The sequence below is a fragment of the Oryctolagus cuniculus genome, chromosome 15 (assembly GCF_964237555.1).
Source record: "Oryctolagus cuniculus chromosome 15, mOryCun1.1, whole genome shotgun sequence".
In the NCBI taxonomy this organism is placed as follows: Eukaryota; Metazoa; Chordata; class Mammalia; order Lagomorpha; family Leporidae; genus Oryctolagus; species Oryctolagus cuniculus.
In genome coordinates, this window is record NC_091446.1 from 31,907,481 (window position 1) to 31,929,344 (window position 21,864).

The 21,864-nt window shown below is 47.6% G+C and overlaps 1 protein-coding gene across 2 annotated transcripts in view; it reads left to right on the forward strand.

Moving 5' to 3' along the window:
* CRTAC1 (cartilage acidic protein 1) overlaps window positions 1-21,864 on the forward strand; it is a 143,840-nt gene that overhangs the window by 16,110 nt on the left and 105,866 nt on the right. For both annotated transcript variants that reach the window (XM_008270310.4, XM_051824045.2), the window contains exon 2: window positions 1,648-1,847. In XM_008270310.4, coding sequence (XP_008268532.1) covers window positions 1,648-1,847 — 200 coding nt within the window. The remainder of the gene's footprint in view (window positions 1-1,647; window positions 1,848-21,864) is intronic.

Here is a 21,864-nt window from a genome sequence, read left to right on the forward strand (position 1 = left end):
TGGCTGTTAAATCTTCTTTCCCTCCCCGTTCCCCAGCCCCTACCTGCTCACTAATCTGATCACGAGTTGCCTTTATCCAACCAAACTTCCTACAAGTTACAGAGCTCAAGTAGTGATGCATTTACCATTTACCACCCGTCAGGCAGCCCGGTGGAAGAAGCTGCCATGTTCCGCCGTCTCTGTAGGTCGGAATGACCTCCTGATGGTCGTGCACCACCCACCGTGTGCCTGGACCTTCTACAAGCACCTCTTTCTTTCCCAGGAAGGCTCATCTATGGCAGATTCTTGCCCAGCAACTGGGGCCCTGCCCCTGCGGCTCTCGCCAGCCTCTCCCGCAAGGCTTCTGCCTCGTGTTTGGCTCCAAAGGCAATGCCTGAGACCTGCGTTTTGGTCTCTGGGTCCTTGAACTGGAGCACGCTCGTTTGCTGGCAGGAGTTCTGTCTCCATCTGGGGAGACAGTCTTCAGATCTTCCTTGCTCGGCCCCTCATTAAGACATAAGCCTCGCTCAGCCCTGCTCTTGGCCGCCAGCTGCACTGACAAGCCAGCAGGAGAAGCGCCGTCAGGAGGAGGGTTGCTGCCTTCTGAAGGCAGGAAGGTACCGCTCTGCCTGCTGGGACAAGACCCGAGCAGCCTCTGTGGCACTCATTGCAGCGGATCCTTAGAACACTCAGCTCTGAGTCCTGGCCCGCGGGCAGAGTCACAGGGTGGCACCGTCTGTAGCCCTGCTCCTGCTCGCAGCGGGTGGAGTCCTTCCTCCTCCTTGGCCATTCTCATCCGTCTCCTGGGTTCGTGCCATCAGCTCCCATGGCCCCAGGCTGCTTGGCAACACCCTGAGTTATGTTAGAGATATAATAATGAATTATACAATGCATTATACATAATTAATTTATAATAAAACACGCACGCAATGGTTTAATTTCTCCAAGTGAATGATGTGCTGCCCGCCAGAGCTGCTGGAATGAGTCCCCTAACTGGCTGCCTCACGGTGTGGAGGTGGTGGCAGGCTGCCCTGGGGAGGGACATTGTCTTGGGGAGCCAGCCAAGTCAGGGATTCCCCCCACGCTGCCTCTGGGCGCGTCCTGCAGAAGGACGAGGCCTCACTGCCATCTCTCCTGGTTCTAGACCTGGATCCTCACAGGGGCCTGGCCCTGCCTCGGTGCTGGTTGAGATCTGTCATTTTCTGCATCTTCTCACTCCTTCTCCTGCGGTACAGGAGATGCTTGCACATTTGTACCGTCTCCTCCCTTCCTTCTACAAATATGCAGTGAGTGCCTGCTGCGCACCCTGTCCTGGCCTTGGTGTGCGTCGGTGAAAGAAGCAGAAGCAAAGATCCTTGCCCAGGCGGGGCTTCCACTCTTGCAGAGGGAGACAGACAGTGAAATCACAAGTGGGAGGAATAAGTCAATGGGACCGCGCTGCACAGGGATGGGCACTGCAGGAAGAGAGAAAGTGGAGCAGCGCAGGGTGCCCGCGGTGATGGGGCAGGTGCGGTTGTCAAGAAGGCGCTCAGGGCAGGCCTCCTGGAAAGGCCGCAGCCTGGGGCTTACCAAGACCACTGGGAGCAGGACAGAAGTGGCCCTCGTGGGTGTGCCTGGGCTGGTTTGGCTGCAGGATCTCTCGGTGATGCTTGTAACTTTGGGTTTCAGATGTTCCGGATGTTACTGGGCCTGCTGCTGCTGTGGCTTCTGCCCCCCACCAAGGGGTCCCAGCGGGCTGAGCCCATGTTCACTGCAGTCACCAACTCCGTTCTGCCCCCCGACTATGACAGCAACCCCACCCAGCTCAACTACGGCGTGGCGGTCACCGACGTGGACCACGACGGGGACTTTGAGATCGTCGTGGCAGGGTGAGTGCCTCCACCCTGAGGTCGACAGAGGGGCTCGTCAGCTGTGCTGTGCTGAGGCTGTGTGATGAATAAGGCCCAACCCAGTGACTTGCACCAGCATACGGCCCGTTCCCCAGTCTGTGGTCAGCCTGTAGCTCAGTGGCAGCTGGCTGGGTGCATCGGGGGCTATGGCCTTGCCTTTCCCAGTAGCAGGAGGTGGGGATGGAGGGTGGGCAGTTTGGGAGAAGTAGGTTGGATCCAACGGCTTCCCAGGGGGAGAACTGGCCCTCTCTTCTCCTCGTGGTTATGCTTCCATGGTTATGTGAATGTCACTTTCTTCCCAGTGGGGTTCACGGATTTTCAGATAGGAGGGGATAGGGCGGGCGTCTGGCACAGTGGTTAAGATGCTGCTTGGCCCCATGCTGGAGTGCCTGGGATCATGCCTCAACTCTTCTCCTGGTTCCAACTTGCTGGGAGGCAGCAGGTGATGGCTCAAGTGCTTTGGCCCCTGCCACCCGTGGGGAGACCCAGGTTGAGTTCCCAGCTGTTGTGGCTATTTGGACAGTGACCTAGCAGAAGGAAGAAATTCTCTCTCTCTGTCTCTTGCTCTCCCACTCTCTCCCTCCCTGACTTTCAGATAAAAGAAAAAACTGAAAACCAAAAATAGGAGAGACTTAAGGGTGACAGGCATGGTAGAAGATACTCAAAGCTGCCTTTGCACAGCACTTTATGTAAGCTAAGGAAAACATTAACTACCCACTTCCAAGAGGGAGGGAGAAGGAAATTAAGAGGGGTGGGTACACGTCCCCTCGCCATGCCTTGGCACCCACTGCTCCCTCTGTCCTGAATGCAGCAGTGCAAAGCAAGAGGGGCCTGGGACTCGAGAACTTCTGTTCTTGCCCTAGATGTGCACCTTTCAGTTGTGACCTTGAGCCAGTCCTGCCCTCCCTCCCTGAGATCCTGCCCTGTCATCCAAGGAGAGGTAGCTGCAGTGCCCTGTTCTGAAGCCTCTGTAAGCAATGACACATGACAGTGCCTTGTAAATTCTGCCAATCACCAGTGATAATGATGATTTATTGAGCATTAACATGTGCCAGGCACCATGCATTGTCTTATTTCATCCTCCTGACAACACCAGGGTGTATGGGAAGAGTCATCAAAAGGTTTATGGAAAATCCATATTTTGAAAAATTTATGCACAGATTTCAATTTTTTTTTACCAAAATAAACTTATCTTTTGAAAAAAATTAAGTGTATTTATTTGAGAAGCATAGAAACAGAGAAACACAGAGCTCCTGTCCTCTGGTCTCCCATAAAGTGTTGTGTAAAGGCAGCTTTGAGCACCCCTTCTACCATGGCTGTCACTCTCAAGCTCTTCCTATTTTTTATTTTCAATTTTTTTTTCTTTGAAAGGGAGAGAGAGAGAGAGAGAGATGCCTTCCATCTACCACTGCACTCCCCAGATGCCCACAAGAGCCAGAGCTGGGCCAGGACAAAGCTGGGAGCCAGAAACTCAATCCATGTCTCCACACGAGTGGCAGGGACTCAAGCACTGGGGCTGCTGCCTGCTGCCAACTGGGATTACCAGGAGGCTGGACTCAGAAGCCCTAGCCCTCTGATGCGGGATGCAGGCATGCCAAGTGGCCTCAACTGTGAGGCCAAACGCCTGCCCATAAACCTACCTTGCAACTCCATTCCTATGAACTATTCGATGTCCCCTCATACTGTCATGTCCATTTAGAGAAAAGGACATTGGGGTTCCCAGGCAGCAGGCAGCTTGCTCTCTGTCAAGTAAGCACTAAGTGGGGGAATTAGGATTTGAGCCCCAAGGCATCCCAACTCTAGGGCTGCCAGACTACACTGCACAAAGTTTAGTTATCGCTTGAAAAACCAGTCAGCCAGCAACAGCACCACTGGGGGCCCAGCCAACTCATTCTGGGAGGCCCAAGCTTTTATGGTAGCACTGAGCAAAGTACCTGTAACATGATTTGCAGAAATTGTATGTTACGGTAGAAAGCATTGAGCTTGGAATTGGAAGACCTGGTCTTAATTCTAGTCCTACTTAACCCAGTAGTTGTGAACCTATAGACTCCCTGAACTCCACAGACCCACTTTTCTTTTCTGTCACATGGACATCTTATAATCCATCTCACTCACCCCACACCAGTCGTGAGTGTCAGTGGTGGTGACATATGGAGAGGAAACTTGGAGAAGTGCATTTTTCTTTTCATTGATTCATTTATTCTACCCTGGGGTGAGAGAGGTACTGGATTCTAGACCTTCTAGAAGATGTAGTTCCAGTAGACCTTTCTGTGATAATGTGGATGGTCTCTGTTGGAGCTGTCCATGACAAGTTCATGGAAAATGGAATTAAAGATAATGCATGCTTCCCGCAAGCTTTTTGAAGCCCCCTTGTGTGGTACCCACACAAGTGGCTATTTGAGTATGGTTCACAGATCAAGGAACTGAATTATTAATTTTTAAAATTTTTAATTAAATAACTACATTTCAGTTGGACAGTGTAGTTCTGAGCTTTTAGGAGGAGAAACGAAAGAGCAGAGGATGGAAAAGGGAGAAGTAGAAATGGTAGAAGTTGGCCAGCGCTGCGGCTCACTAGGCTAATCCTCCACCTGCGGCACCAGCACCCCGGGTTCTAGTCCCGGTCGGGGTGCTGGATTCTGTGCCGGATTCTGTGCCGGTAGCTCCTTTTCCAGTCCAGCTCTCTGCTGTGGCCCGGGAAGGCAGTGGAGGATGGCCCAAGTGCTTGGGCCCTGCACCCACATGGGAGACCAGGAGAAGCACCTGGCTCTTGGCTTTGGATCAGCGCAGTGTGCCTGCCACAGCAGCCATTGGGGGTTGAACCAATGGAAGAGGAAGACCTTTCTCTCTGTCTCTCTCTCTCTCACTGTTCACTCTGCCTGTCAAAAAAGAAAGAAAGAAGTGGTAGAAGTGACCCTTCTTTCTTATGGAGGCCTGGGCAGAGTTGCGGCCACAGAGCTGGCCCATGTTGAGTTCTGAGTCAGGCCAAGTGGGTTTCCCCACCTGTCCCCAGACCCACGTGCTGCCTGCCAGAGGCTCTGGTTAGAGAACTGGAATGCATTTCTGGGATGTTCTGGCTGGCCTTGCCTCCTGCTGGGTGACCCTGGCCTCTCCTGGAGATGGAAGCAGAAAACAGTGCAACAAACACTCTCCCCTTCGCCTCCACCTGCCTCCCCAGCAACAGCGTCTCCAAGTACGTCCTCCTTTCGTCTCAGACTGTGGTATAATCTTGCATTTACACAAATTAATATGGGAAAAATGAGACCTGAGATGCGAACACAAAGTCTCCTTGTGCTGCTTCGCCCTCCTGTCACCCAGCAGGAGCTCCCAGGCCTCCCCAGGTGTGAAATCTCTCACTGTCTGCACAGGAAAGTTGTCTCTGAGTTCCAGTGCCCTGCACCGCTGCCTCTGGTCAGTCCTCACCCCACCACTTCAGGAGACTTGAGTTTTCTCCTGCAAAGTTGCAGACGGAAGTAAAGGGCGCAGAGAGCCCCTCACTGCCCACAGGAACACGCCAGGAGCCTCCTTACAGCTCCTTTGTATGATTTTGTCCATCTCTCCCCTGTTTCCTTGGCATCTGTCTCAAAGGCATGCTGAAGCAGTGGTCAGGGCTGCACCGACCGCCCTGCTTGGGAGCCATCTTTCAGAATAGCAAGACGTTCTCGGGTCTTGGGTCTGTTGGGCAGGAGCACTGGTAGAACTGTCAGCGTCTCCTTTTCCATCACAGGGCAGAGCGAGTGCTTATGTCCTCGTGGACACATTTGCCGAAGTCTGTATCCTGAGCCTGCATGTGAAGGTGGGCTTGGCACACAGGTCTCCATCCCCGCCCCCACCCCGCCTTGGGTGTGCGGGGAATTTCACCCACGTCTCCTGTGCCTGCAGCTTCTTTCTTTCCAAGTGCTGGACATTCATTTCATCCTCCTCTTCCATGACCTCTTTTTCTTTCTCATCCGAGCAACTCGGGACGTTTGCTGCAGTGCCCTCAACGGTAGAGCAGCCAGACCACTACTGGGCGTCAGCCTGGGGTGGATGTCACAGCCTGGTCTGGCTTGCTGCTCACTGCGGGTCTCTAGGGATTTGGACTCACCCCATCCCCTGGAAACAAGAGCCAGCCCTTCCTAGATCCTGATGCTGGTCAGCCATTTGGATGGGCCCTGTCTCTTCTCCCAGTGCAGGGCTGAGCCGGGCAGTGCCTGTCTGTGAAAGCTTGCGCTGCTGGGTCTTATTCTGAAAAGTGATATTTACTTCTCACCCCCAGCAAAGCACAGGAATTACGGGGAGGACACGATGGCGACATTGGGCAGCCTCCCAGCTCCGGGTCAGGCTTTCTTTGTGGCTGATGTGAAGCATTGTGAATTCTCAGAGCGTCAGAAAGACACGTTCTAATTTAAGTGCCAAAATACATTCCAAAGGCAAATATAACTTTTTATTATCTTCAGCTTAGGATGATTTGTCACTGTCTTCTTTTGGGCTGAATAACCAAGAGCTGACCACACAGACGTACTGAAGTCAGGACCTTGGGAGGTCATTTGTTCCACCCCGGAAGTATTTGGAAGCTCCATCCACTCAGAACCATGCAAGGAAACTCACAGCATCCTTTCTGTAACCCAGCCCAGGAGTTACTTCTGTCAAGGGCCAATTTGACTCATCTGAATCCCTTATTTTACAGCTTAATAAGCCATTTCTCCTAGCTCCAGTTTTGCTATTGCCTTTGAAGGTACAAGCCAAGGGGTCGCTGTGCTTCCAAATAATGACAGCCAAGGTCACCACCCTGCCTTGACAGCCTTTCTGATTTTGACTCTGTGTTTCATCTGTCCTACATCCATGGTTAGCTCTGCTTCCCTCTCTGATTGTAGGCTCTCTGTTTAAGAATCATGTAGCAGAAGTAAATTTTTTAAAAATTAGATTTGAATACCTTTACCTGGGGCACCTGCAGTCTAGCCCCATCGGGCCCACTCTCTATTATCTTATAGATCTTTCCATTACCCAGCCCCTGAAGGCATTTACTTTGGCCACCCCTGGGATAATGGCCAGCTCTTCAGTTTATAAGGCGCACAGTACTTGAACTTGTCTTGGATTTGTTGACCTTGGAGTGTGTCTGACTGGAGCCCTGTTGCTTTGAGTATTTACTCTTTGAATAGGTGTGTTTTGTTTTGCTTTTTTGGTATCCTCGTTCTGGATATTGACGGCATTGATTTTGAGCGTGTGGCGGGTGGGTTTGTGTTGTGTTTTGGATCCTGGACTTAATTGTGATGGAAGGCGTGTGCGTGCCTGTGACTCTGGGAGGAGCAGAAAATGACCGCCCTTTGTTCTGCGGGGATGGGGGAGGGAACGGGCAGGCTGGCTCCTCTGCCACAGCTGGGCGAGTGCCTCCGCATATGGAGGGCTTATCTGTCAACCGGCAGGTGCATGATTGCCGTCTGCATACCGCCTCCTCCCTGCGGGGCAAGGGGAGAATTTGATCACCCCCGGAGACGACGGTGCACGCACAGACCACTGAGGATCTTCAAGACTGGTTCCCTGGGTAAATAGAAAGCCCAGTGGCTTCCCCTTTTCTCAGTGGAACTAAACACCCAATCTACAATCTCACGGAGTCTGGAAAGGAATTCCTGTTGGTGTCAATCTCACACAATTCCTTTAGAGCAGCTTTTGTTTCCTGGGACATCCCCAGAGGTCCGAGATAACCTCCCACCCTCTCAGTCTCCAACAGGAGTTTGCTCAAATGGAAAGATTGTCGTGGTTGTAAAGTTTAAATCATGATTTAGATCAGTTTTTCTACACAAAGAGCATTCATTTGATAAAACCTGAACGCATTCGTCACACTCGGAAGGGTTTCATTTAAAGGAATGTTACAGATTGGAAAGCAATATTTTCTTTTTTTCTTAATTCTGCAACTTTATCAGGAAACTTTTTTAATTTACTTAAGTTAATTGAGTTATTTAAAAGGCAAACTATATTCAATTACCAGATTAATCATGATCATGGAGGAGATATTTTGCCATTATAAATAATAGGAACAGTGACAAAGAATAAGACATTTATCTGTGATTTAACCAAAACAGCATTTGTGCATTTTACTGCAAGTATATGTAGATACACATAATATATAGCTATATGTATATGGTATTACAGGTATAACAGAAAGATGTAATATGTACGTAATATATTTAGATATAAGAGGATACTTCAAAAAGTTTGTGTGAGGGGCCAGTGTTTTGGTGCAGCAGGTTGAGCCACTGCCTGCAATGCCCACATCGCACATGAGCACTGGTTTGAGTCAGCTCCATGCTAATGTGCCTGGGAAGGCAATGGAGGATGGCCCTGCCACCCACAAGGGAAACCCAAATGGAGTTCCTGACTCCCGGCTTCAGTCTAGCAAAGCCCTGGCTGTTTCATCCATTAGGGGGAGTGAATCAGCAGATGGTGCTTGTTCTCTCTCTCCTCTCTCTCTCCTCTCTCTCTCTCTCTCTCTCTCTCTCCAACTCTGCCAGTCAAATAAATCTTTTTCTAAAAAAAAAAAGTTTGTGTGAAAGTGGAATTAAAAGTATAAATGGGATGGGCATTTGACGTAGCAGTTAAAGTGCCTATGTCCATGTCCAAGTGCCCAGGTTCAAAGCCCTGTTCTGCTCCTGATTCCAGCTTCCTGCTAATGCACATCCTGGGAGGCGGTCGTTGATGAGATGACTTAAGTGGTTGGATCCCTGCCACCCATTTGGAAGACCTGGATTGAATCCCTGGCTTTTGGCTTCAGCCTGGCCCAAGCCCCAACCAAAGTCTCTCTGTCTGATTCTCTCCCTTTCAAATAGAATTCATTAATTAATTTTTAATTAAAAAGTAGAAGCTTCTTTTCATGCAAAAAAATGGAAATCCATGCATAGTTTTTTCATAATATGTATTTCTACATATTATGAAAACATTTTTTCACCAAAATAAATACATACTTTAAAAACCTTTTAGAACCGTATTTGAAGGGCAGAGAGATGGGCGGAGAGCGCCCGTTGACTGGCTCATGCTTTGCACCCTCGCAGTGGCTGGGCTTGGGCCAAGGCCCTGGCCAGGAACAGGGCTCACAACCCAGGGCTGCAGGCAGGAGGTGGGAACCCGGTCACTCCTACTGCTCCCCAGCGTCTGCACTGGCGGGAAGCTGGGGTCGGAGACAGAGCTGGGAATTGAACCCAGGCAGTCTTTTAATTCCTTTTTTCCACAAGCTTTTTGAAGCACCGTCTTGTATCTGTCTATATCTACCTAGATATAGATGCAGCTGTATAGATACAGATATATAGAGAGATTCCATGCTATATAGATTTCTATGATAAATAGCAAACTATATAGTTTTGTGAGGAACCACACTAACACACACTGTTCCCAAACTTGCTTTTTCTCTGTATAATGTCCAAACATCCAAGTCTGGCTTTTTGAAGTTGCTCAGAGTAGATGTACCACATGCATTCTGCCCTCCCCAGGTGGCATTTAAGCTGTTTCTAATCTGTGACCACTGAAACTGCTCTGCCCTGTGTGCCCCTCCTTGCACACCTACTCACACTTCTCTCTGAGCTAGACACCGCAGCATGGAAATCCTGGATTCAGGATATATGTGAGCATGTTTTAAATCTTAGTAGATATCACCAAATTGCCTCCATTCTCCATCTTTTTCTGTGTCTTCATAGCCTAGAAATAAAAGATGAGCATGGGGATGATTCAGTTCAACAGCCATTGCAGCGCTTACCACGAGTTCAGCTCTGTGTCCCAGGGTCTGAACTTTATCAATTTAGATTTAATAGTTCCAGGAAGGGAAAAAAAGGCCTGTTCTCCATCGGCAGAGGAAAGCGCCACTGTGAAAAACTGCATCGAGGAACTTCAATGCTTTCTGATTCAGACTGCCCAAAGGACTTCCTCCAGAGCCTCCCCCGCAAAAGTGTATTTCTGAAGTGAGTCACCCCTGACCCTGACATTCATTGTCATCGGTATCATGGAAGAATGATTGCCAGGTGCTAGCTCTTCCGCTTGGTTCAGTGTGGACTGCCCCTGATTTTGAATACTAATAAGACGTGAGTTGAAGCAGGAGCCAGGGCTTTTTAACCCATTCTTCAAACTCTTCAAAGAAGGTTACTCAGCAGTGCATGGCAGGCTTGCCAGAGATGTCCCATGGCTGCACCCATAGCTCCTTCTTCCCAGCCCGGGCAGCCACGAGCAATGGGCAAATATGCCACCCCTGGCCTCCTGACCAGCTCAAGGGTCTGTGGCCTGATGTTGTCACCCCAGGCACATACAGCAAGAGTGGCAGCTAAGGTTGGTAAAACAGTGGCCTCCCAAAGACGCCCACATCCTGATCCCCGGAGCCCATGAGTTACTTTCCAGGGCAAAGGGGACTGTGCAGGTGTGATTAGGTTAAGGACCTTGCAATGGAGAGGGGAATCCGGATTATCCAGGTGGGCTCAATGTAATCACAGGGTCCTTAAGAGTGAGAAAAGGAGGCAGAAGAGAAAGTCAGGCTGATTAGCTGTGAGAAGTACTCACCCCTGCATTCCTGGCCTTGAACATGAGTGAGGGGCCAAGAGCTGAGAGATGTGGGAGACCCCCAGAGGCTGGGAAAGGTAAGGAACAATTTGCCCCCTACCTAGAGCCTCTGGAAGGGAGGGCAGCCCTGCCAACACCCTGATGTCAACCCGTGAGGCCAGCGTGAACTTCAGCGTTCAGACCTGGAAGAGCGTTAGTTTGCACGGCTGCAAGCATTCCGCTTGTGGTAATTTGTCTCAACAGCCACAGGAAGCCAACACGAGGTAAAAGGTCGAGTGTTTGGTGTCATTTTTCAGAGGTGATGGCCATTGCCTCAGAGAATTTTCGCAGTGTTATTTTTATAGTTTCATAGCAATAAAAGAAATATGCCCCCATGTCAGAGATGCAATCGATAGCATATGTGTATGGAGATATGAAGGAGGATTGATTAGGGGAATCGGCTCATGTGATGGTGATCACTGAACAGCCCCGTGCCAGGTCACATGCAGGCTGGAGACCCTGGGGTGCCGGTAGTGTGGCTCAGCCCAAGTCCAAAGGCCTGAGAACCAGGGAAGCAGAGGCCGTGGCTCCCAGTGGGAAGCTGAAAGCCTGTGTGTGAGTCTTGGTGTCCCAGGAGGAGTCAAGCGAGTCCCAGTGCTGAAAGCCAGATGCCAGGTTGCCTCTGTCACCCACCTAGTCCTCTGAGGCTCATGTGCTAATCCCATTTGGAAACCCTGTCATAGACACACCCCAAGTAAGACTTTCCCTGGGTTTCTAGGTTATTCCTTAATCCAGGGAAATTGACATCTAAATTTAAGCATCGGGGCCAGCAGCAAATGTATTATTTTTAATCACGATCCCTCCCCCATCATGGGAATGTGTGTGGTTTTGAAAACAGTTCCCAGAAGCATGCTTAGTTCCTGGAGGCCATCTGAATCCATGGACCCAGCAACTCACCCTTTGACACCCAGCGTGAGGGGTGGTTGGAGGTGGGGAGAGGGATTCATGACTTCCAAGGTCCCACTGTCCTGGGTGTGAGAAATGGACCCACATTGGGTGAGGCCCTCAGTGACCAGTGCCACCTGAGAGATGCAAATGTTCCTGGAGGTCAGAGGTGGTCTAAGGCACTTCCCGCTGGGAATGGGGGAGCCCTGGGAGGGGGCATTTAGGGGACCTTGGAAGGACACAGGTAGCCCTTGGGTCTGTTTGGCAAGGGGACAGAGGCCTCTCCAGGTCAAAGATAGCTTTAGGCTCATTTGTTGTTGTTTATTTTTAAGTTTATTTTTAAAAAGACATCTCAACCAAAAAACCTGATTCCCACAAAGTAGTGAAGAGTATTTATAAAAAGCCACTCAAAAATAGTAATATAATTAAGACACTGAAATCGGTTCTGCTGAAAATGGCAAAGCTACTTTGAGTCATCTGAATTTTCCATCCATTCAGAAGGAAGACGTATGCTGTCTGCAGTCACGTTCTACAGGACTCTCCTCCCCAGGATTTAAGTGGAGGGCTGGCTGGAGGGTCTGCTCGGCCCTGTGGCCGCCCGCACCGGCGGCCGAGGGCCCAGGCCAAGCCTCCCCGCAGCTCCGGTCTGCCTGTCTGCGCCTGCTCTGCAGAGCACGTGCTGCCGCCTCTACTCCGACCAACCTGGGCCGGCCTCTCCTGTTTCCCTGACGCCTCCCTTCTCCGTGCAGCCCCACGGACTGGGTAGCAGGTGGTTTTATCATTTCTTACAAGGATGCTGTGGCTCTGGCAGTTTGAAGGAAGAGGTTACTTTTGAGGTGTGAGCATCTAGAAAAACGTGAAAGGATGTGAAGGAGCTGAAAACAAACAATGCCACTTGCGATGTTTGCCGTGGCCTCCCCGGTGTGCGGCTGCCTGCTTGGGCGCTGAGGTTTGGGAGGGGTGTGGAGCTTTGTCTTCTCGTTGTCACCTTCACAGCACTCCACCCGCTCTGCAGCATTGCACTGGCCCCGAGTTATGTGTTTCTGCATTTCAGCATCTCTGCAGTTGAGATGTGACTTCCAATTGGCAGCCTGCATTTAAGCAGCAGAGTTCTTCCTAGAGATACATAATGTACCGGCGAGTCTCATCGCCAGTGCCTCCTCAGATGTCATGAACACACTGTGGAGAGCCCTGTGCCCACTTTGTAGATGAGGACACTGAGTCCAGGGGTCTGCCTAGGAGCACAGAGGTGGTAGAAGGTGGGGCCGCTATTCTGCGTATGCATATTAAGTCCACCGTGCTAGTCATGCTGTACAAACCACCATCTTTGTTCAATTTTTTCCCGTTTGGCTATTCATATTGGAGGGGCTTGGTTGGTGATATCCTACTGTGGGAGTCCATCTCCTTCTGTGATTCTGTCAGCTTTGGTTTTATACTTGTTGAGGCTAATTTATCAGGGTCAGCTTCCCCGTTCTACTTTCTCCAGGAAATGGAGCCATTATTGACACCTGGTGACTCCGTCCCTCCCTAATTGCGCTTCTGCTCTGGTATTGGTAGAACTGCCCCTGCGGTCTTCTGGTTGGTGTTTGTCAGGTACACTCACCCCTTGGGGTCTGCAGGGGAGTAAGCTGTTCTAGAACCCTTGCAGATGCCAAAATCCACGGAAGCTCAGGTCTATGACAGATACACGTTTCCTGTAACCTACCCAATCCTCTGTATGCTTTAGATCAGCTCGAGGTAATGTGTAATACCTACTACGTGTGAGTGCTGTGACAGAGGCATCATGAGAAAAGCAATTCCACAAAAGGGAGATTGACTCAGGAGGACCTCAAGCAATTAGGGGGAAATAGAATTAAAAATGTAAATTTATTTTGAAGCAATTTTGAAATCCATGCATAGTTTTTTTTCATAATATGCATTTCTATGAACTCTTTTGAAGATCTTTCATTTCTTTTTTTCCAAACTTTCACTTTGAGCATTTCAAAATCACTACATTTTATGTGCTTCTTTCCCTTTTTAAATAAAAATGTATTTATTTATTTGAAAGGCAGAGTTGCAAAGATAGAGGGGGAGAGACAGACCAACCAGCTTCCATCCACTGTTTTACTCTGTAAGTGGCTGCAACAGGAGCCTGGACCTCCATCTGAGTCTCCCACATGGGTAGCAAATGACCAAATACTTTGACCATCTTCTACTGCTTTCCCAGACAGACTAGCAGGGAGCTGGATCCGAAGTAGAAGAGCTGGGACTTGAACTGGCACTCGTATGGGACGCTTGCACCAAAGGCTTAACCAGCTGAGCAGCAACCCTGGTCCCTATGTATGCTTCTTAAATGCAGCACACAGACTAAGTTTTTGTTTTAGTTTTTTTAAACTCTTTGACCATATTCTTTAGCTATTTGGTTTAGTGCACTTTGTTTTTTTGGGGAACATATCTTATTTTTCAATTTTCTTATTTTCAATGTTTCTTCTTTTTCTTCTCTTGTCTTTAAAAATTGATTAAAGAGGTTTTCTTTCTTTTCAGTTGAGGGCAGGAGAAGGCGCTTGTTTTCTATTTTTTAAAAATATTTATGTATTCTTTTTTGAAAGGCAGAGAGAAAGTGGGAGAGAAGGAGAGAGGGAGGAGAAGGCGGGGGGGGGGGGGGGGATCTTCCATTCACTCGTACTCTTCCAAAATGGTTGCAATGGCCAGGGCTGGTTCAGGTCGAAGCCAGGAGCTCCATCTGAGTCTCCCATGTGGGTGCAGGGGCCCCAGCACTTGGGCCATCCTCTAATGCTTTCCATGCACATCAGCAGTGAGGTGGGTGGAAAGCAGAGCAGCGGGAACACAAACCAGCACTCATAGGGGGTGCCTGTGGCTTAGCCTGCTGCGCCACAACACCAGCCCCAGGTCTTGTTTTCTGGATTCTATGTGTTGCCTCTGTTGATTTGGGGAAAGTATCCTCTGCTTCTGTTCTTTCACTGGTTTACTTTGAAATTGTCTGGAATGCTTTAAACTCTAAAATTCTGTCAACCTCCTCCTATAACAATACAAAGACTTCAATACAGTTTAATCTAAGTACCCTGTCTTGACATGCATGTGGTATTTTAGCCTTGCCTTTTGTTAATCCTATGTTATAACTAATATGGTTACTATTATTTTATAAAGAAAAAGTCTTATATTTACACCAATTTTTATCATTTTATTTGCTCATCTTTCCTTCCTGCATCTCAGAAAGACCTTTGGATGTTCCTTCTCTGGGTGTTGGGTGCTGGTAAACTGTCTCACTTTTTAACCTAAAAATACGGTCATGGTTTCCATATGGTTCATGTGTTGAAATTTAATCCCTGCTGTGAGAGATCAATGTGATGGAAACTTTATTCAAGTGCAGCGTGTAGAGGTGGGGCCTTTGAGGATGGTTAGGCTTAGATCAGGTCATGAGGAGGGAGCCCCATGATTGAATCCTGGTGGCCTTACACAGGGAGAGCATGCGGGGGTCACATGTGCACACTGCATTGTTCTTGCTGAGCAGTGCCCTGCACTGCCTTGGGTTTCTTCCAGCAAGAAGGCCATCACCAGATGTGGACCCTTGCACCTCTCGAACTGTGACCTAAATCAAGCTGTACAACCTCAGGCCTTTCATTACAGTGATGCAAAATAGACAATACAGATATCTTTCCTGTACCTCCAGTCTTGAAAGATGATTTCTCTGCATTCAAAATTTCAAGGTGGCTGTTATTTATTCCACTCTTTGCCATTGTTGCATTTTGAGATGCCTGTTATTAGCAAAGACATTCCTTCATAAATAATGTTGCTCTTTTTCATCTTTTGCACTTTGCAAATATAGATGTAGATCTAGACACAGATATCTGTTTTTAAAACCCAAGTTTGTGTTTCTTGAATCTGAGGATTCACGTCTCTCATCAGTTCTAAATAGTTCTCAGCCATCATCTTTTTAAGTCTTTCCTCCACTCTTTGCCTTGTCCTTCAAGGACCCCACTCAGACATGTCAGGGTTTTGTATTCTAACCTCCAGATCTCTTAGTCTTTCTCAGGTTGTTTCCTCTCCAGCCTCTCTGCACCACTGGTTCTGGGCAGTTTTCCAGGTGCATCTTCCAGTTCACTAATTCTTTCCTCAGCTGCATCTGAACTGCCGAGTTTTCAGAAAGTTAGAATTCTAGAAGTTCACATGCTCCTTTTTCAGATTTCCCTGTTCATTTATCTTATTGCTTACTCGTTTTTGTAAGTTTGTCTTTCTTTCTTTAAGTATTGCATACATTGTTTTATCCTGTGCTGACAGTTCTAGTAGCCGAAGTACCTAGGGGTTAAATGTGTTCTGAGTTGTTGTTATTGTCACTCATTTGGGATGTCTTGCCTCCTTGTTATATATACTTGATCTTAAAATATGGGAGTTCTGTGGGCCTAAATTGAAGGTCCTTTTTTTCCAGAAAGGATTTGTATCAGCTTTTGCTGAGAGCCAGGGATCTTGATGATTTGGGAACACTAGCTCTCTCCACAGGTCCTGGCTTAATGTTGGATTCTAGGGTTCAGTATCCCTACCCTGCTGCTAGCTCTAAGGTTAGTAATACTCTTCACAGTGCTCTGAGCCCCTTATCCTCTTTTTTTTTTTTTTTTTTTTTTTTTTTTTTTTTTTTTTTTTTGACAGGCATAGTTAGACAGTGAGAGAGAGAGAAAGGTCTTCTGTTGGTTCACCCCCAAAATGGTCACCACGGCCGGTGTGCTGCACCGATCCAAAGCCAGGAGCCAGGTGCTTCTCCTGGTCTCCCATGGGGTGCAGGGGCCCAAGCACTTGGGCCATCCTCCACTGCCTTCCAGGGCCACAGCAGAGAGCTGGACTGGAAGAGGAGCAACCAGGACAGAATCCGGCACCCCAACCAGGACTAGAACCTGGGGTGCCAGCGCTGCAGGTGGAGGATTAGCTTAGTGAGCTACAGCGTTGGCCCATTTGTTTTTTTTTTTAATTAATTAATTTATTTATTTGAAAGTCAGTTACACAGAGAGAGAATGAGAGGCAGAGAGAGAGAGAGAGAGAGGTCTTCCATCTGCTGGTTCACTCCCCAAATGGCCGCAACAGCAGGAGCTGTGCCTATCCAGAGCCAGGAGCCAGGAGCTTCTTCCGGGTCTCCCATGTGGGTGCAGGGGCCCAAGGACTTGGGCCATCTTCTGCTGCTTTTCCAGGCCATAGCAGAGAGGTGGATGAGAAGTGGAGCAGCTGGGATTCAAACCAGTGCCCATATGGGATGCTGGCACTGCAGGCGGCGGCTTTACCTGCTACGCCACAGCGACAGCCCCTTTCATTTGTTTACCACTCACTACCAGATATAATTTCTGCTCACTTTTCCATGAGGTGGAATGGTTCTTGGAGATTTCTCTTACACTTGTGATCCCTTTAATACATTAAAAATACCAGCATGTTTTATCTGGGATTTGCTTATTCTGTGGAGGTAGGATTCTTCAGAGGTGTGCATACAAATGGACACAAATCTGGAGTTGTCAGCAGACTTGGAATTTCCAAACCTTATGTTCTTTCTATTATCAAAAATACCTGGGAGAGTATGTACAACTAAGGGAAGTAGTATTTAATAATCAGTTCACTCTGTTTGTGTTTTATAGGTTCTCACTACTTGCAAAATAGAAAGAGCCCTGTAGCGTGGGAGACTTGGGCATTAGCTAGACAAGGAGGTGCAAGTGTGTGGAAAGCATGTGCAGGAAGCCCTGAGCACTTGTGTAGCCAGGCCAGACCCTCGGACTGCGTCTCCTTGGAAGAGCACAGGACAGTCAAGGTCAGAGTCCTTTGCCAGCATAGACGATTCCACTGAAGGTCCCTGGTGTTTGGCTGAACCTCCCAGGAAGCATGTGACCGTGCAGAACAATGGGCCTTCTTCCTCAGCAGCCATCTTTCCGTGCTGTTTATGGGATCCTCACAGTCCCATGAGCTCATGGACTCAGTGCCCTCTTCCCTAGTGCTGTATTCATTCCACTGTCCATGTGCACTGTCCATGAGTGGGGAGTGGGAAGCTAAGCAGGATAACGAGAATTCCTCCAGGTCGAGGGCTGCATTGCATCTGCGGGCTCCTCACAATGATAGGGTGGGTGAGACGTGCTCTCTGGGCCTCCACAGCACCTCCATTCCTTCTTCCAGGAAGAGTACTCTCCTCCTCTTGGAGAATCACAGGATCCTGTGGGGATGGCAATCAAAGTAGCCCTTTGGTTACCAGGGATCCGTCCAGGGTTACCTGTGGTCTAAGACTGTCCAGGGTCATTATCTGAGATTTTGTATCTTGACCCTGAGGAGGAAAGTGCTCCCTTTGCTCTTAGATCATGACTTGTTAGTGTCTAGCACAACCTGTCCTGTTCCCCAGCTCTGGGGGAACCTGACAGAATAGATGACACCCAAGAGGGCAGCATCCTGGGGCACAAAGGCCAAGGTTCCTGGGGCACCCAGACCTGTGGATCTCCTGTAGTTCTTCAGTTCTGGAACACCCTTCCAGGGTGCCGATAAATCTTCCCCTCCCCCCTTTCTTCCAGAGCTACTTCTCTCATCTAATACCTGAACTCGTGGCCTATAAATCAGACAAGGACAGTCTCTTTGCAGACCAAATAAGGATCCTATCAGGCACCATGTTTCAGAGCAAAAGAATAACCACCTCTACCCCAAAGGCTATCAAGTCAGAGGGAAGACTCTTAAGAATAGAAAAGAGCAGTTTGACATTCTGTGATCAGTACTGACCTGTGTTTATGAAGTAGTTTTTGCTACACAGGTCAGATTTAAAAAAGAAATTCAAAACACAAGAAAAACACAACTTTTTTTAATTAAACAGTAAACATTCTATATGCATACTTTGATCAATAATTCTTTTTAAAATTCCTCCTCTCACATTAGGCTGCAGACTCCTAAAGGCAGGTACTTTATCTTTTACATCTGTGCACCTACAGTGCCTAGCATCTGGTTGGCATACAGTGAAATGAAGTAGTCAGGGGTCTTGTGGATGGATGGACGATCTTAGGTAAGGGAATTAATGAAAATAATAAACATTAGCTACTCAGAAGTGATTGATTCAAGGACTTTAGCTTTGAGAGCAACATCAATCAAGTCAGTAAACAAATTCTACATGCCTACCTACCATGTGCGTAATCGTGTGCTCAGTGCTTTGGCAAGTACTAGAATATGATTCCTTCCTTCAAGCCATCTTAGTTCTAAGAGAAATAAAGCATATATGGAAATAATAGAGCAGAATGTCATATGAGCTATAGAGGAGACACCGCATGTTCAGCACACGTACCAGGTCTGTGACCCCAGTAAATATTCTAGTTTCTTATAAACACGGAAATTCATCCAAAGATGTAGTAATAGGGCCTTTCCACAGGTATGAGATTTCTTTAGGACGTCATAGGTTTCATATTTTACAATTACAGTCGAAGTTCTTATGTTCATTTCCCTTGCATTAAGCCATAGTAATTTGTTGACTAAATCATCCCAAAGGACTGACACTATCATTGAGCCTCTGGTCCTGGTTCTTCTTAGTTCCCATCTAACACCTTGGAGAGGAGTGGAATTCTCCAAGTGCTCCACTAACCAGTTGTACAAATGCCAGCCTTGCTTTTTTTTTTTTCAATTTTATTCACAAACAAAATTATATATATATATTTAACATGGACAGTATGATATTTTGCAACATATATACGGTGTGGAATGGCTAAAATTAACTAATTAACAAATGCATTACCTCACATACTTATTTTTTGTGACAATACTTAAAATCCACTCTGTTAATGATTTTCGAGAATACAGTGTGTTGCTGTTAACAGCAGTCACTATGTTGTGCAATAAACCTCTCGGACTTATTCCTCCCATGTAACTAGGCTTTGTATGCTGTGACCAGTGTCTCCCAACCCCATCCCTGACACTAGCCCTGGTAACCACCTGCTTCTATGAGTTCAACGTTTAGGGTTCCACCTCTGAGTGAGTTCACACTGTGAACCCTGTTCCTGCACCCAGATTTTTTGCTGGGCATAATGTCCTCTAGAGGGTCTCTCTTTGGTCATTTTTGGAAGGCTGAACAATGTTTCGCTGTGTACATACCTGTTTTCTAGATCCATCCTTCTGCTGAGGGACGCACACGTTGACTCAGTACCTAGCCTGTTGTGAATAATGCTTCTGTGAGCATGGGCATGCAGGTAGCTTCAACAGACCAAGTCCATCTTCTTTGGTGACATACTCAGTAGTCAGTTTGCTGGATCATATGGTAGTTTTATTTTTAATTTTTCATTTCCCATAGTTAGCCTTGTATTTTTGAGCATAGATTTTTCCATCAGTAACCTGTTTCCATATCCTTCCCTCCACACTAAAGCAAAGTGTGGAAGAAGGAGGAGGAAGACAGCCGTTTCCCTCAGCACCACCCCCCAAATAAGATGGGCTGCAATCCTAGCACCCCAGGGTCTCTTAACATTGTTCCCCATTGTGGGGGGCTGCCTCCATACCAAGCTGCAGCAGCGTTGCCCTCCACCAATTCCTGCCAGCCGTCGCTCCATCTAGCTGGTCTGAGAAGGCCTCAGTGAAGCTGTTTCAGCACCTGCTTCCCAGACAGCCCCAGAGCCTTGGGACAGCCCAGGAACCCTGTCTTCCCACTGCCACGTCCCTCCATGTTGCTCCCACAAAGTAGGAAGACTTGAAAAGTATGACAGGTCTCATTATAAGAGCTTCCCTTCCAGACAATTCATTAATGTCAAGAAGCAAAAGCTAGTGAAATCACAGATACTTCCAAGTTTTCAAGGGCATATCTCAAGTCTGAGTCAAGTTTTTGAGCACACCTAACTTTTCATGGGAAAATAAATCTTTAGAAACCAGGAAGTTAAAAGGAGACAAGTCCATTCTTAGTTCAGAGAGCTGGAGAGCTAAAGAAATTTTCAAGGAACATGGGTAACTTTCTGCTGGCTGTCAGATAATAGTGCTTCCAAGTTGTGGTGAAGACAGATGAGACAAGACGTGTAAATTGCTTAGCACAGCACCTGTCACATACCAAGTGCTCAACTGCTAATGTGTTGAGGGCGATTATGTTTATTTAACGCCTAATTTAACAGGAGGAATTTACCTGGACCCACCCTTATCTTAGAAACCACCATGCCTCTCTACTCCCTCTTCCCATCAGTGAGATAACGTGGCACTGTGTAGGATATTTCTGTTTTTAAAATAGAACTATATATCTTCTGTTGTTAATTCTTAACACAGTCTTTTAAACATGGCTGTTCTGTATTGTCTGCAACCCCAAAATAAGTTATCTCACATATTTAGTTTCCTATAAATCAATTTCCCACCTAGGAAAAAGTTCACTTACTCCTATTATATTAGCCTGCTCATATTCATTCATTTCACAAATTTTTTTATGAAGCAACCATGTACTGGGAACCTTGCTGAGCCCTGGAGGTTCATAGCGAAAGAGAGCACTCCTGCCTTCACAGAGCTCACAGCGAATCAATATGCCTGATGAATGAAAGAAATTCTTACTTTGGAAAATAATTCCAACTTCTTCCGAACAAATATTTTATCAGAATTCATAATTGGTAACCAGAATCATTTCTCATTCCTACTGTACATTCTTGCTAAAAGATGCTAATAAGAAAAGGAATGATAAAACAAAATGGGCAAAGAAAGAAGGATATGACTTGGGCAACCCATGAATTAATCAGGCCCTGAATAATCAAGAGGTGATATATAAAACGTAAGTATCATAGTTCATGCCTTCTTAAATAATTAAACATATTAAAGGAAGGACAAAAAGACCACATTTCGGGAGAAATTAGTAGCCTCAAGGCAGAGGGTGAGCAAAAAAAAAAGCGCTCAATAGAACCATTTCTGAGCCTTTCCATATCGTGGCAAAGCAAGCAGACAGAGGTGAGCTATGCGGACTCTCCTGTATATTTTGCGGTAGTGAGTCCCGACCTAGAGGTCACAGAGTTATTATGAGGCATCTGGGGAGCTGCCTGTGCATGGGCACTCGCACAACAGGAGCAAGTGCAGCTGCCATTATAAGGAGATTAAAAAAAAAACATGAAAAGGTATCTTCATACTTGAAGAAGGTTGACAACTGTGGGCTTAAAATATATGCTGATGTGCTGTCATGAAAATAGGATTAAAAGGAGCCAGAGAAGGGTCACTGAAAGGAGGAGAGCGAGCGAGAGGCTTCAGACAAGACAGAGGGAGGAGAGAGAAGAGAGAGACGGGGAAAGAACAGGAGGGAGAAATGCACGTGGATGTAGGAGGGCATTCATGGAGTCACGGTCAACTCCACTCCTTCTCCTCCTCGATGTTGTACCTCCGGCAAGTCACCTACCCTCCGTGAGTTCTGTCTCTTCATCCTTAGTGCAGAGACAATGATGACCGGTAGCCTACTGCACAGCCCTGTGGTTGGCATTGGATTGGGGCCCAGGAAAGCTACAGGTGTGGTTCATTCTGAGCCTGAAGCCCTGGAATCAGGGGCACCCATGATGATGGTCCCAGCCCAGGGCCAGCAGAGCTGAGATGAGGTGTCCCAGCTCAGCAGCAAGGCAGGAAAAAACGG